The following is a 14,741-nucleotide window of genomic DNA, read 5'->3' as shown; positions in this document are numbered from 1 at the left end:
GGGTCATAGATATTCAGTGGTTCATCTATAATGAAAAGTGGTACATAAAGACGTCTCTAAACAGTCTTTTTGATAGAGAATTCAAGACAATTATTGAGCAATATTTACAAGTATTATTTAAAACTAATGTCATTTGATGGTTTATAAATTATTTCAATTTTAGGTACTTCATTTTTTCATTTGTTACTATTATTTGGTGATTGTTCCACTACCTAGAACTCTTTCGTTTATATACAGACAACAATATTGGCCTGGCGCTATAGCCCTTTGAGGTTTTATCAACTTAAGGGTGTGGATATTGGGTGATTCATTTGACTCAAATTCACATGATTTTACTTGAATGGGTTCTTGAAGAGATCTGGCCTGAATAGTAAGCGTACCGTCTCTGATTCCATCGTCAATTTCCGTTCGAAGCGAGTTTGTGTTATGTCCCATATGTATGAAGTCCTGGACATTAATAGTGTCTGTGTATAGAGCTGCGTTATCTCTGCCACGGACGATTACAATTTCGTTAGTTTCATCAATCTTTCTACTAACAAACCATGTTCCATTATATCTTTCATCCGCTTGTGGCATGGAAATTCCAACCTTTTGTCCCAGCGTGTAAGACCACAATCCATCATGCTCCCCCCATTTAATTTTTTCCCCAGTAGAAGGATGTAGCGTAATAATATCACCTTTTGCTTGCGGCAGGTAATGTTTAAGGAAATTCTTAAACTTACCATGTTGCGAATTATTCACAAAACATATCCCTTGGGAGTCAGGTTTTGTTGCGGTCGGCAGTTCATAATATGATGCTAATTCTCTTACTTCTGGTTTCGTTAGATGTCCAACGGGCAGTAGCGTCTGACACAAAATTTGGGTGTTTATTTGTGATAGGTAGTAGCTTTGATCTTTTGATTTGTAATAACCCCTCAGTAAATGGAATTCATTTTCTTTCTCCTCTACTTCCAAAATTCTTGAATAATGACCGGTTATCAAGTAGTAATTATCAATTCCATATTTTTCATCCAAATATATCTTCAATCTCCCAAATTTGACAAACCTATTACAACCAACATCGGGATTTGGTGTCAACCCTAATTCGTAGTTCTTTAGCATAGGTTCGAAAACATCAAGCCAGTAATCTTTCTCAAAATTCACTTTCTCGACCGGTATGTTCAAATATTTGGCAACTTTACGAACGTCCCTCCAATCTTTTTCATAACATGGCTCCTTCGCTGGATCATCTAATGACTGTGAATTTGACCAATTTTGCATGTAAATACCCCGAACATTGGGATATTGTCGAGCGTAAAGTAGCGCAGCCACGGATGAATCAACCCCAGACGACATTGCGATTATGATGTTATCATTTTTACTGGGTATTCTAATCGGCTTATATCCATCGACAACTCTTTTCGAGATTAAAGAGATGTATTTGTTAAGCATTGACTTATTGAACTGACGTCCTTTTATTGGTGTGAGAAGCTTTACAGTGTCCTCGCTGAGTAAAGTAGATATCCGCCCATCACTTTTTTTGACGGAAACTAACGACGGAATATAGAGAAACCATTATTAATGGATCTTTTCCTTCTCAGCACTGAAGTGAAGATAAAGCAGAAATAAATAAATTTGTTGATTGGTGGTTCATCATAGATGAGTACTATTCATGTTGGACTAATTTTAAAAAAGGTAATATAAAACCGTACCTAGAGCAGTAAAGAATATGTTGGAATATATTTTTGAATTTTATATACAAGTATAACTAGTTACATTCAAAAAGTCATTGCGTTTTCACATCATCAACACATCCAAATGGTAAAACATCTTCAATTCTGCCCTTGTTCATCAGAAGCATACATAGCCGGTCAACACCAAGACCAAATCCACCAACGGGTGGCATTCCTGATTTCATTGCATTGATAAAGCCTTCATCGGGTGATATTAGCTCATCATTTTCTTTATTTTTAATTGTTTCTTTAGAAAATTGTTGAAGTTGAAAATTTTTTTCTTGTAATTGAGGGCAATTCTCTTCTTCATATGCATTTATATATTCTTTCCCATTAATAAACATTTCGAATCTCTTGGTTATTTGTTGATTTGATGGATGTGCCTTTGCCAACGGAGAAATTATTCTGGGGTGATGAAAAATGATGGTCGGGTGTATGGTGTCACAGTATCTTGACTCTAAGTAAAATGAACAAAGTTTGTTCAATATTTGCTGTGAAGATAACTCACCGGGGGGAACATTTTCAAATAATTCTTTCCTACTATGTGCAGGTAATGACTCTAGTAACTTCTCAGCATCATTAAGATCTATTAAACTAAAATCAATATTTAATTCCTGAGAAAGAGTAGGTAAGAACTCAATTCTCCTGAATTTCCAATTTGCTTGTTCCAGTGTACGATACAAATTATCAAAAGCGGGTGAAAAATGATATTCAGATTTCTTTAATTCCAAGTTCACTAATATGTGCTTGAAAAGGTCTTCACTTTTTTCAATTAGATCTGTCATGGATAGATATCTTTCATAAAACTCCAATAAGGTAAATTCAGGGTTATGTGTGGAATCAACACCTTCATTCCGAAATACTTTTCCTATTTCATAGACACGGTCTAACCCACTAATGATAAGACGCTTTAGCCATAATTCTGGGGCGATTCTCAATTCTAAGTTTTCATTCAAGCTGCCTGATTTTGTAATAAATGGCCTTGCATTGGCCCCATTAGATTTAGAAGATAAGATTGGTGTTTCAACCTCGATGAACTCTTGTTTATCAAGGAAAGATCTTAACAGACGAATAATATTACTCCTAAGAAGTAAACTAGAAACACCATTTACTTGATAATCCAGTACTCGGTTTTTCCTAGCCTTCAGTTCGTCTTTCAATTGTGATGGGAGGGGATATTGAGCTGCCGATAATAATACAGGTAGTTTGGTACCTTTTAGTGAAAGTGTATGGCTTCTAGACTCCGAAAATCCAGGGATACCAAATGCTTTTATGTAGTCCCCTTTTTTTAATAACTGGACTACTTCTTGAAACCTTTCTTCTGATGTTTCTTGTTTTAGTTTATTCAAATTAAGGATTACTTGTATCTTCACATTATATCTGGAATCAAAAAGATCAATGAATGCTATTTTTTTACCTGAATAACGGATATTTTTGATCCTACCATTTAGCTGTAAGAAGCTTTTGTAATCATCTTCTCCATTCAACCTTTGCGGATTCTTTTCGAAGGTATCCAAGAATTTTTTGACTGTAATCTGTTTGTAGTTGTCATGATCCTGGTCGCTAATTGATTCGGCGGTCATGTCGGGGTTTCTCGACTGAAGGTCAGACATTGACGGATAGAATCTGTTAAGATCATGTACTATTAATTCGTTCCTCTTTGTAAATTCGAGCCTACTTGTATCTATATTATTTGTATGGTCAAACTTTCTTTTAGTAAGTTTTACTAAACATGTTGAAAACATAGCCCGCTTAACATGATGAAGAGTCAATGGTGCCCTAATAGATCCATTTGTGTATATCTTCAAGGATATGTGCCTAGAGATTTGCATTTTCTGTACTATTATGGAGACCCTGAGATGGTATGGCTATTTGAATGTTGTTCGAGAGAAACACGGATGTATTTGATCACCAGTTAAGGGCGAGCCACATCGGCGGCTTGATGAAAAATAGAGATTAATAAAATATATTTATTTAACGGCGCTTCAATTTGACTATAGTATCTATATATTGTGATTCATTACATCTTGAAGTCAGTTAATCTTCCCAGTACATCATTGGCCAATTCTTCGATCTTCTCATTAGATACCTCTCTTTGGTCTACGCCGTATCTAACAGCATTTTTTATTAGGTCTTTTATAAAAAATGGTGTCACAACAATTGGATTGAAAAACGGGCTTTCTAAGACTTGATCGACGGACCACCGCTTTTCTGGATCCCTTGTTAAACATCCTTTCATTAAATCGATAAGTGATCGTGGTATGCTTTCGTTATTTGCTGTCTTTTCCGAAAATATCACTTTGACATCAGGGTTCATGATGGCTAAAAGTCTGTTCTGTCCCTGAAACCCAGCATAAGGTGGCCTTCCGTATATCATTTGATATATTATACAACCACAGGACCATATGTCAGATGGTTTACCTACTTTCCATTTGTTCCCTCCGTCATTTTCATTTGTATAATTCATAGCTACTAGAGCTTCAGGTGCCATATAATTCGGGGTTCCAATTTGATTCTCCCTATAAATGTTCACAGTATGATCAGGAATAGCATTTGCGATACCAAAATCAATAATTTTTAGTATCCCTTTAACGAACACAAAGTTTGCTGGCTTCAAATCAGAATGAACAATTCCAGCATCATGGACAATTTTGATACACCGCACTACTTCACGAGCATGGTATCTTACGAAGTCCATATCTAAAGGCATATCGCTTCGCTGGCTTAAAATTTGTGATAGATCGTGATCCCCACATTCCATGATCAAGAACAGAACACCGCTATCCATTTGATAGTCAAATAATTTCACAACTCGAGATTCGTTGGATAATTTCTCAAGTAGTTCGATCTCTCCTTTAAATCCATCAACACTCGAATCGTCAAATTCGTCAAAGGAAACCCGCTTTAAAGCAAAAACCTTATTTTGCGAGTTTTTTACCTTGTAAACCCTTGATGACCCCCCTCTTCCTAACAGTTCAATTTTTTCGTATTCTGTATCATTTACAGTTATCGTATTGCGCTTTGCCAATTTAGAATGTGACCGTTTCGGTTCGACGATTTCAACTTTCTTCCGAGGAGCTTGTTTTTCATACACAACAACATCTGTTTTCTTGCTAAAATCCTGGACATTTAAACGACTGTCAGAAAACTTGTGAGTTTCCCGAAGTTTATCCATCCTTTTTGGGGAGACGTTATTCACATTCAAATCAATCAAGGGTGCTCGTGACAATTTCTCCGCCGATTCATGCTGTCTCTGTATGCTTTGTAAGTCTGGTGGAAAACCATGTGATCCACTTTCCGACAGGTTAATATTTGATTTTAATATTTGCTTCGAAATCTTGGATGACGTATCTGAAATCTTCCTCCTTGGTAACGACAAGTCTCTCGAAACCTGATTTGTTGTATTATTCTTTGAGTTAGAATATGGTGCTAATGATGAAGTTGTGCCTAGCGACAATGACTCCTTCGATGAGAAGCGTCGTTTCCTGAGCACGGTTTGTCTATTTTCTAGCTTCTGTTTCTCAAAATATATCCTTGAAATATACGGGAGTTCCGAAGTGGGAAGATCATGTTTCTTTAAGTATTCAAATGGAGTCAGCTCGCCAAATTCAATTGAGGAATAATCAACTGGTTCTTTCATGTTTGTATCATCGCCATTAGATGACTGAAATGCCCGATTTTGACGGTTCAGTGGTGATGATAATCGACCTACCTGCTTTGCTAAAATATTACTATCATCCTGTGTTGAATACTTCTCATTATTACTGTGTTTATCATTTTCTTGATATCTATCCTCAGTGGAGGCAGAGATTGCAGATGTAGAAGCCCTTTTAGCGGGTCCAAGATTATTTCTTCTACTCGTTAAAAATCGCTTATTTCTCCTTTCAATGTATCTGGATGTAAGCTCTTCTTTCATAGTTTGTTGTAAAGACTTAATTTTCTGTAAATTATCCTCGAAAACAGTATGCTCTTTATTAGTATCGTGGTTGAGAGCGAAATTATTGGTGCTGTTCATTGTGGTTAAACTTGATTGTCGATTGCCTACAGTGTTTGCAAAGAGTGTTGAATGGAGTGAAAGATCGTCCGCTTGGTTTGGTTCAATAGAATTATTGGGAGTTTGTGATAGTTTCATATTCGAGTTATTGAAAACATTTGTTTCTTCTTCTCTTATGTTGCTTGTGTTCTTATCTCCTTCAGAGAGAAATGCAGATGCAAAATTGCTTAGTACTGGAGGACCTGATACCTTTTCATCATCTGAATCATCAGGTTCAATATTGGTACCTAGATTTTGCAACGGCTCTCTCCTGTGAATACTCAACCGTGAATGATATGAATATTTTGCCATGAGCTATTCGACCGAGACGCAAAGCCTTTTAGTAAAATGTACAAAGGAAGTCTTCAATTGCCTTAAAAACTGATGTTTGTTCAGAGGACGTTTGTATTGGTATTGGCCTCTTTGTCGAGATGAGCCTGAGCCAACATTGTTTCCTCAAGATTTCGTTATTGTTACGCAGATTCCATTTTTTGAAGATTCGCGTATTTGTTTTGTTTTGATTTCCGAGTGATAGGTCGGTCTTGAAAATTAAAAAGAGATTTCTATTTATCAGTTATTGAAGAAGAGTCTTCTGCATGCATTTCTAGCCCTTTGAACTGTCATCTTCTCTGAGATAAAATTAAACTCTTGCAAATTTATTCGTATACACAACGTCTCTTAACGGAGAGTATAATTGTTTATATATATGAAATGAAATGACATTCTATTCTCGTAATCTGAATTCTCTGTTCCCAGATTTGGTGTTATAAACATCATAGTTACTTCCAGATCTCCCATAATCATCTAAAATAAATTGGAAAGGTTGTAATAAAAGAGATAGATCGATTTTTACCGGTTTGATTGCAAAAACCATAGGACAGGATTTATTGGTTTTTGCTAAATCGTTGATAGATATGAAAACATGATTCTTTTCTACAGATTCATCCAGAACCACAATGGACACCTCTGCTATTCTTCTTTTAGGAGATTTCAAAGATTTTAAATATAGTGCATACGTCACTGATAGTATCATTTCACCGTTAACCAATTTTCCCTTAGATATACTATTTTTAGTGTCTAGTTCAAAATCTAGCCCCTCATTAACCCAGTGTGTAACATTATTAATATTATCTGCCGCTCCTAGGAAATAAGTCCGTATCCCTAGTTCGTCAGTCTCTATGGCTTCCATTATTCTACTTTGTAAAAGATTCAACAATGCTTCCGAATCCCTGGCGTTTGAATTTATAAAATCATTCATTTTCATATTCAGAATATCTGGTTTGAATCCTTGACTGTTTTTCATAAAGCTTATATCATTTAAGATCTTATATTGAAGCGAATTTAAGGTACTATATTTTATTGACATGTGTCCCTTTGATTTATTCTTTAAGTGAGCCAATAATTGCTTGTAAAGAGTGTTTTGTTTCCATTTTCTAAATTGAAATAGTGCAATACCAAGTATCAAAAATGGAAAAAATGCAGATATTAATAGAGGAAGAATCATTAACGTTATAATCAGTATTCCAAGAGAGGAGAAAATCAGTAAAATTGAGGGTATTCTGATTATTTTTATCCTTCGATTTGGCGGCCCCTCATTACCATTAAACTTCTTTTGAGGGGTGCTGTGAAATTTCCTTATCAAAATATGTCTGTCACATAATAGTCTTTTATTTATAATCCCCAGGTTGTGTTGTAACATTACGGATTCAGTTGAAAACAGCCCGTTCATGGGGGTACCTTTCTTAAAAAGTTGACTGGCGGGTAGTGAACTAAAGCAATTAGTTAAGATGAATGGAGTTCTTTTGCTTTGGTTCAATGGAAGCCCTTTAAAAGAATATCCTTTCTCAATGAGGAGACTCTTATATATAAACCCACGGCTCAAGAGGGGCGATTTGATGGATATCATGTTGATCGACCTCGCCAACATTTTCTTGGTGTGATTCTGGAAGGGTAAAAAACTTGAATGCATTGCTAGATGGAGTTTAGTTCCAAGCATTCACAATTGAGGAGTTTTTGGAATTTTCATATCGATGATTAGGCTCGTGTTCAAAAACTCCGGTGATTTTTAACGCTTGGAACAAGTACCGGTAAGATAAATTAATCATTAAATTCATATTATGTTTCCAATATTGGACTCACAAGACTCCCTCAGGTAATTTTGGCAGGATTGGAAAGTGGGTTTAATATTAAGTTACCCACTTTGCTTGTAGATAATACATAGAAACTTATCCATATTGTATGTATTTACTAGTTTATTTATTTATTTATATGAGTCGAAAGAATGCAAACTTAATCAGTTAACATTCTGTCAATATCTTCCATTAGCATTTCCTTTTTCTTATGCTTCTCCTCCTCCTTTTCGTGCTCAACTCTTGCTCTTTCCGTCGATAGTTGTTCTAGTTGTTCCTCAGTTATTAGATGATGCTTATGTGATTTAGGACGGTCTATCAAGTTGCCACTTTCATCCTGACAGCATTGTTTGATAGATGCGAACCATTCATCTTTCACTACTTCATTCATTAATATACGCTTCTTAGGATCGAGTAATAACATTTTAGCAATCAGTGGTCTTGATTTGGAAGGTAGTAATCTTAATAATCTGTAAGGTCCCTTTGCTACGTCATCTTCATCATCAGGATCTTCGCAAAACAATCTGAATGAATTGAAACTTTTTCTTGGTGCCTTCCAGGGGAACCGTCTTAGAATCATACAATAGTAGATAATTGCTATTGACCAAACATCCACGGGTCTTGGATCATAAGTACTAGTGTTCAATAATTCAGGTGCCAAATAAGGATCTGAACCCACTATTCCCTGCGCCTTAACAATTTTGTTTTCATAGGGATATTGGAATATAACGGCACTCCCGAAATCGATTAATTTCAAGATCCCATTGTGTGAGACCACACAGTTATCTAATTTTAAATCGCGATGAGCAATACCCATATCATGTAGATAATTGACACCGTTACAAAGTTGTTTGAAATAACAGGAAACTTCCTTTGTTGTCATGAGGTCAGCCATTACCAAATTGAAAAAATCATAGGGAGCATATTCCATAACGACCAAAAAAGTTTCACCCTCTCTCAACATGTCGAATGTTTCAATAATATTCTGATGATGTAAAGTGGAACCAATACAAAATTCCACAGTAATTTTCTTGGAATAAGTAACTACATTTGTTGTCTTTGGAGCACGGAACATCTTGACGGCAAACATCTTCCCATCAGTTCCTTGAACTATTGATACTGATCCCGTGGCACCTTCTCCCAATTTCTTACCTGGGATACCGTATTTTTCAATTAGTTGTCTTGGATTATCAGTATCATACAACGGTGTTTCCTCTGATTTCCTTACTGAATTATCACTAACATTATTAGAGAGTGATGGTTTTGTTGATGTTGATGATGATGAATGAGAAGATTTTGTTTCCGTCTGGAAGTTTTTAAAGAATCTTTTCAACTTTAATGATTTTTTCTTCTTCTTTGGTGTATTATTGCTTGAATTATTATATTGATTATGATTAAGAATATTTTCATGATTACGCTGTGATTTATTTAATTGATTTTGTTCATTTTCCAATTTTGTTTGTAAAATTTCCACTGGATGCAAATGTGATATATTTGAACTTGAAATTACAGAAACTGGAGATGCTCTTGATGATGCTGGAGTAGTCATAGAATTTGAATTAGCATTTTGTAAATTAATTGGATTATGTGTATAATTCAATGGATTATGCAAATGATGTGACAATGGATTATGCGATGTCAATTTAACATTAGTATTATTAAGGTTATTAGTATATGCTTGTTTGTGATGCATATTTGGTGTTGAAGATGTAGTTGAATCTTTATTAATAAAAGGTGGGAGGTTTTGTTTAATTGAATCAGAACCACTACTTGTCCGTTCATTTTTGGTACGTACGTTTGGTGATGAGTTTGAATATGTCAGTGAATTTGAAGTAGGTGGTGAAGAGGATTTCATTGGCGACAAAATATGGCCTATAATATCCTTACTGGCATGAAGAATTGGATCCTGTTGAAGTCTATCATTGGAAGCCTGTGAATGATATTCACTATGATGGTGATGATGATGATGGTGATTATGATTATCATGTTTCGCATGTTCACTGGCAAAGAGTTTAGATAATCCAGTCAATTTTTTCCCCTTATTGAAGAGGGAGGATAATGAAGCGTTCGATGACGATTGATGAAGAGTGTTAGTTGGCTCCATTGGATAATATGAATTTTATTAGATCTAATATTGCTATAGGCACTCGAAGCGTTGCAGGTTTCTGTATCTCTATCCTTGTATCTAGTTGATTTATCTATCAGACGTAGCGTTACTTTTCTTCAATGGTATCCCAGAATACGTGCGTGGACCAGAGGGTGCAATTTGTTATCCCGTTGCAGTTCTCAATGAGAAAGTTATATAGAGGGCAGATGGCGACCGTTGTTTGTCAGATTGTTCAGAGTTTGGGTTCTGTAGACCGATGATTGCTGGAAGGGAATAATAAAAGTGATTCATACAGGTTAGCTGAATAGAACCCGATCGATGTCAAGTTACGCGCAGAGTACGGAGCAGTGCAGTTTTCTTTTGTACGCCGCCGCGGATGACTGTTCCGTCCGTCCTTCAAGCAATCAACGGCTTTGCCCGCGGGTCACGTGACCTGACTTCTTATTGACTCGTTTCCGTTCTGTTCTGTCACAAGGACAAGATGGCTTGCCTGTTCTCTCGGTACTGTAGTTTGTAGTTACACTTGAATGAATAATAAATGATCCTCAAGGAAACATTATTCAAGCTAGCACTACTGGAGTGCTCTTAGGTAGTTTTATTCTGAGGCAGAAATAATTTTACTAATTGCATACTCCAAAAACAACAATAAGAAGGGAAATGGAAGTTTAAATATTTTCTTACCATCTTGCCTCCTTCTTTCTTTTCTTTGGTGTATTTTATGTCATGTCGTTTTTGTGCTTTGTCCTATTTTTATATTTATTTTCCTTTCATGCGTATTAAATGTTATTTTTCAAAAATTAGATAAAAGTTTAAAGAGAGACACTGCAGATAAATATTCAATTTTAGATGAGACTTTGTGCCAAACCCTGTAAATATATTGTCCAAGAATACACAAATAACAGAAAATCTGTTTTGTTCTTTGAAGAAGTTATGTCTGATCTTTGAAAAAGTGATTTTTTCAAGTAAAACTTAATATCGCCACCTTTTTTTGTACAGTAGGAAAACACTATAGTTACATATCTTATCATTAGTTATTTAGTTCCCACTAATTATTATTCGTTTCGAACTGCAAGGAAGACAATGGATATTGCGATTATTTTTACTGACTTGGCAGTTTAAAGTCACCTTTTGCTTTTCTATCTCCATTATTAACCACTGGAAATCCGATTTTCTTTAGGTGCGTGAAGTGAAAACGAACAAAATTTCCCATGGAATTCTTCTCAAAAAGTGTAAGAAAAAAATAAATCTCTTTTAGATACCTACCATTCAGAGGAAAAAGGGCTTGATCAGCAGGCCTAGTGACTCCTCATTTTGTGTACGTAAGAACTCTATCTACATAGGATTGCAGCAGTTTAGTGATCATAATGCACGGACTAATCAGTTACCAAGGAACGCTAATTCTTTATTTTGAAAAAAAAGAGCCTGTAAGTCAACTGTCTCGGCTACTAACGTACGTAGGCAGGGTTTATCGTTGGAAAAGTGATATTATGTAAAACATAATAGTATAATTTACGTAACGTTCTTTACGTAAGTGAACCATTCTCGGAGATGAATCGCCGTAGTGGATGGACCAATCAGGACAAATGGGGTCAAACGTGGCCCCTGTCCCTGTCCCTCGAGGGCCAAAAAGGGACAGGGCCAAGAGACAGACCCACGTTTGACTCGTCCACCCGTGCATTTTGGGCCACTTTGAGGACAGCTTTGGCCGTTCCCACCCATACACCACATACCTACTTTCCCGTTATCTGGAATGGGAGCCAAATTGTAATTTGAATGACCCAACTGTCCATCTTTCTATACGTAGTGGTTTCAAATACGTAGAGAAGATTACGTGGAAGACTGATTCAACATTTATCTTTGACCCTGCTTCTCCGAATCGCATTTCTTTTGCCATTTTCAGATATATAAGTATCCCAATTATTACCACAATTCTACTCTATCCCCTTAGTTCCCTTTCCTTTACACTTATACTTTGAACACAAAACCAACAAACATAGTCAATTGAACACTACATTAACAATAAAAATGGCCGCTACTGATAGATTAAACATTACTTCCGATATTTTAAACGCATCAATGAAGAGATCCACCTCAAGCTCTTCCAGTGGTTCAACTATCTCGTTGGATCATCCTTATAAAGTTACCGTCATCGGTTCTGGTAACTGGGGTACTACAATCGCCAAAGTCGTCGCTGAAAACACAAGGATAAATCCTCAATTGTTCGCTGAAGAAGTACAAATGTGGGTCTTTGAAGAAAAAATCGACGGTGAAAACTTAACAGAAATTATAAATACACAACATCAAAATGTTAAATATCTTCCTGATATTACATTACCTGATAATTTGGTTGCTAATCCTGACTTGTTAGACGCTGTTAAGGGTGCTGATATCTTAGTTTTCAATATTCCTCATCAATTTTTAAGAAGAATTGTAGGTACATTAAAGGGTCACGTTAGTCTAACTGTAAGAGCCATTTCTTGTTTGAAAGGGTTCGAAGTTGATGCTAAGGGTGTACAATTATTATCTACCTATATCACCGATGAATTGAATATTGAATGTGGTGCTCTTTCAGGGGCTAATTTGGCTCCAGAAGTCGCCAAGGAACATTGGTCAGAAACCACAGTTGCATATCATATTCCATCAGATTTCAGAGGTGAAGGTAAAGATGTGGATCATAACATTTTAAAGGCTTTGTTCCACAGACCATACTTCCATGTCTCTGTCATTGAAGATGTCGCAGGTATCTCTATTGCCGGTGCTCTAAAAAATGTTGTTGCACTTGGTTGTGGGTTCGTTGAAGGTTTAGGTTGGGGTAATAATGCTTCTGCCGCCATTCAAAGAGTCGGTTTAGGTGAAATAATTAAATTCGGTCAAATGTTTTTCCCTGAATCTAGAGTCGAAACTTTCTACCAAGAATCTGCTGGTGTTGCCGATTTAATTACAACATGTTCAGGTGGTAGAAATGTTAAAGTGGGTAAATACATGGCTAAGACTGGGTTGGATGCCTTAGAAGCTGAAAAGGAACTATTGAATGGTCAATCAGCTCAAGGTATTATAACGTGTAAAGAAGTCCATGAATGGTTAGAAACCTGTGGCTTACTTACTGAATTCCCATTATTCGAGGCTGTATATCAAATCGTTTACAACAACCTTCCTATGAAGAAAATTCCAGATATGATTGTTGATTTGGATGCATTTGCAAACCTTGAATGATTTACTTGTCGTCGCTAAATTATTGCCATGTTTTTTTCATCCCAAATTAACCTACTTATTCATCATATTCATAGAATTTTAAAGCATTTTTGTAAGTTTATATCTCATTACTCATAAATATTTTTTTTAAACAATTATAATACGATACATCTAATAATGATAACAAAAAAAAACTATTGTCTATCACTCTAATGACTACTACTAAGTCTACATAATAAAAATAGGTTTTCCAAAAATTTAGAATATGGCTGTCAGAAAAAAAAAGAGGTACATACAGCTAGTTTCCACAACAGTTGTAAAGTATAAAAATCACAGAGAGAAAACATTACTTGACATTATGGAAACTTTGCGTATTGATCATTAGTTTAGCGCGACAGTATCGTTTTCTATCAACAACATAAACCGGAAATCTCCTCAATTTCACTTAATCCATAAAACGATAGAATGTGTCCAAGGAAAATTTCCACTTAAAAGGTTGAACAGTTGTTCGAGATGGCAAGTAATAAGAAAAGTTTAGTGAACTAATTTTACCCATTTTCAAAGGAAGGTTGGGAAAATTAACTAAAAAGGAACCATTGCTAATACAGATTAACAGAAAAACACTTGGCGCCTTCTCAAAGAGAAGAGTTGGTGGCAATACGTGGAATAATTCAGATCACCCATTCAAAGGATCAAATCCTGGGCGTGATGGGTCCATATTTAACATGTTAACCATAAATCAAACATTATTGAAGTGACCTTCCTTTTGTAAGCCTGATTCAAACATAAAAATATATCTCCTCCCAAAATATTAAGACCCTCTAAGCGAAGTGTCTATTAAACTTGGGTAAACTGATTCTTTCCTATATCCCCAGCAAAACTACCAAATCTCCGTGATTTTTGATAAAAATATACTGTGTCTGGGTGTGATCAGGTAAAGGTTTCAAATATCAAACAAAGCCTGTCGAAAAGACAATCATGAAATATCAATATTGATATAGCCTCAGATATAACGTAGCGATCTATAAGTCTAAATCACTTTGATATCTTTACTCATGATCCGCAAAACTGAACAACGTATTACAATCGAAAAAAAAATTAAGACTCCAACAAATCGTCCACCATGAGAGGAACTCAGTAAGATATTATCGACATTCACACCTAGCTAAACTTTCCTTATAAACGCAATCCCAATTCACCTGCCTTCCAATCTGTTTCATTAAATTTCCCCAAGATATACTCACTGTACTTCTTTGTCATAGCTATTAACTATATTAAAGATTACCGATAACTACTAAGAACTTAAAGAACCACTGAAGAGCTCATATACCCTACATTTTTCATAACCTTGTTATATATTACCCGGAGTTTATTGATTATTTTCGACAACCTATATAACAGGACAATTCTTCGTTGCTTTATTTCAACCTTAGTTCAAAATGCAAAAAGAACTAGCTAAAATAAACCAGTCTATTTGGCTGTCCAGAGGTCTACCATGTTTGGACAGTCTCTCTAATCTGGGAAATCAGAGCTTCACCGTGCACGTTTGCGTGCAATTGATGAAGGTT

General features: G+C 35.8%; 6 protein-coding genes across 6 annotated transcripts; 1 reads left to right on the top strand and 5 right to left on the bottom strand.

Moving 5' to 3' along the window:
* Positions 1-189: 189 nt before the first annotated feature.
* On the bottom strand, positions 190-1,431 carry SLM3 (tRNA-5-taurinomethyluridine 2-sulfurtransferase; the record flags this gene model as incomplete). Its single annotated transcript, XM_003678172.1, has 1 exon — positions 190-1,431. The coding sequence occupies one exon, from the start codon at positions 1,429-1,431 to the stop codon at positions 190-192; it is 1,242 nt and encodes a 413-aa protein (XP_003678220.1).
* A 334-nt stretch (positions 1,432-1,765) lies between these two features.
* On the bottom strand, positions 1,766-3,544 carry MSK1 (lysine--tRNA ligase MSK1; the record flags this gene model as incomplete). Its single annotated transcript, XM_003678171.1, has 1 exon — positions 1,766-3,544. One exon carries the CDS (start codon positions 3,542-3,544, stop codon positions 1,766-1,768), a length of 1,779 nt encoding a protein of 592 aa, XP_003678219.1.
* Positions 3,545-3,732: 188 nt separating this feature from the next.
* Positions 3,733-6,057, bottom strand: NCAS0I02080 (Mps1 family protein kinase; the record flags this gene model as incomplete). Its single annotated transcript, XM_003678170.1, has 1 exon — positions 3,733-6,057. The coding sequence occupies one exon, from the start codon at positions 6,055-6,057 to the stop codon at positions 3,733-3,735; it is 2,325 nt and encodes a 774-aa protein (XP_003678218.1).
* Positions 6,058-6,469: 412 nt separating this feature from the next.
* MRX9 (Mrx9p) lies at positions 6,470-7,741 on the bottom strand (the record flags this gene model as incomplete). Its single annotated transcript, XM_003678169.1, has 1 exon — positions 6,470-7,741. One exon carries the CDS (start codon positions 7,739-7,741, stop codon positions 6,470-6,472), a length of 1,272 nt encoding a protein of 423 aa, XP_003678217.1.
* Positions 7,742-8,034: 293 nt separating this feature from the next.
* Positions 8,035-9,978, bottom strand: RTK1 (putative serine/threonine protein kinase RTK1; the record flags this gene model as incomplete). Its single annotated transcript, XM_003678168.1, has 1 exon — positions 8,035-9,978. The coding sequence occupies one exon, from the start codon at positions 9,976-9,978 to the stop codon at positions 8,035-8,037; it is 1,944 nt and encodes a 647-aa protein (XP_003678216.1).
* A 2,028-nt stretch (positions 9,979-12,006) lies between these two features.
* NCAS0I02050 (glycerol-3-phosphate dehydrogenase family protein) lies at positions 12,007-13,194 on the top strand (the record flags this gene model as incomplete). The annotated part of the gene is made up of 1 exon (XM_003678167.1): positions 12,007-13,194. One exon carries the CDS (start codon positions 12,007-12,009, stop codon positions 13,192-13,194), a length of 1,188 nt encoding a protein of 395 aa, XP_003678215.1.
* Between the last annotated feature and the right edge of the window lie 1,547 nt (positions 13,195-14,741).

This window comes from Naumovozyma castellii, chromosome 9 (assembly GCF_000237345.1).
Source record: "Naumovozyma castellii chromosome 9, complete genome".
In the NCBI taxonomy this organism is placed as follows: Eukaryota; Fungi; Ascomycota; class Saccharomycetes; order Saccharomycetales; family Saccharomycetaceae; genus Naumovozyma; species Naumovozyma castellii.
This window is presented reverse-complemented; position numbering and strand designations above follow the sequence as displayed.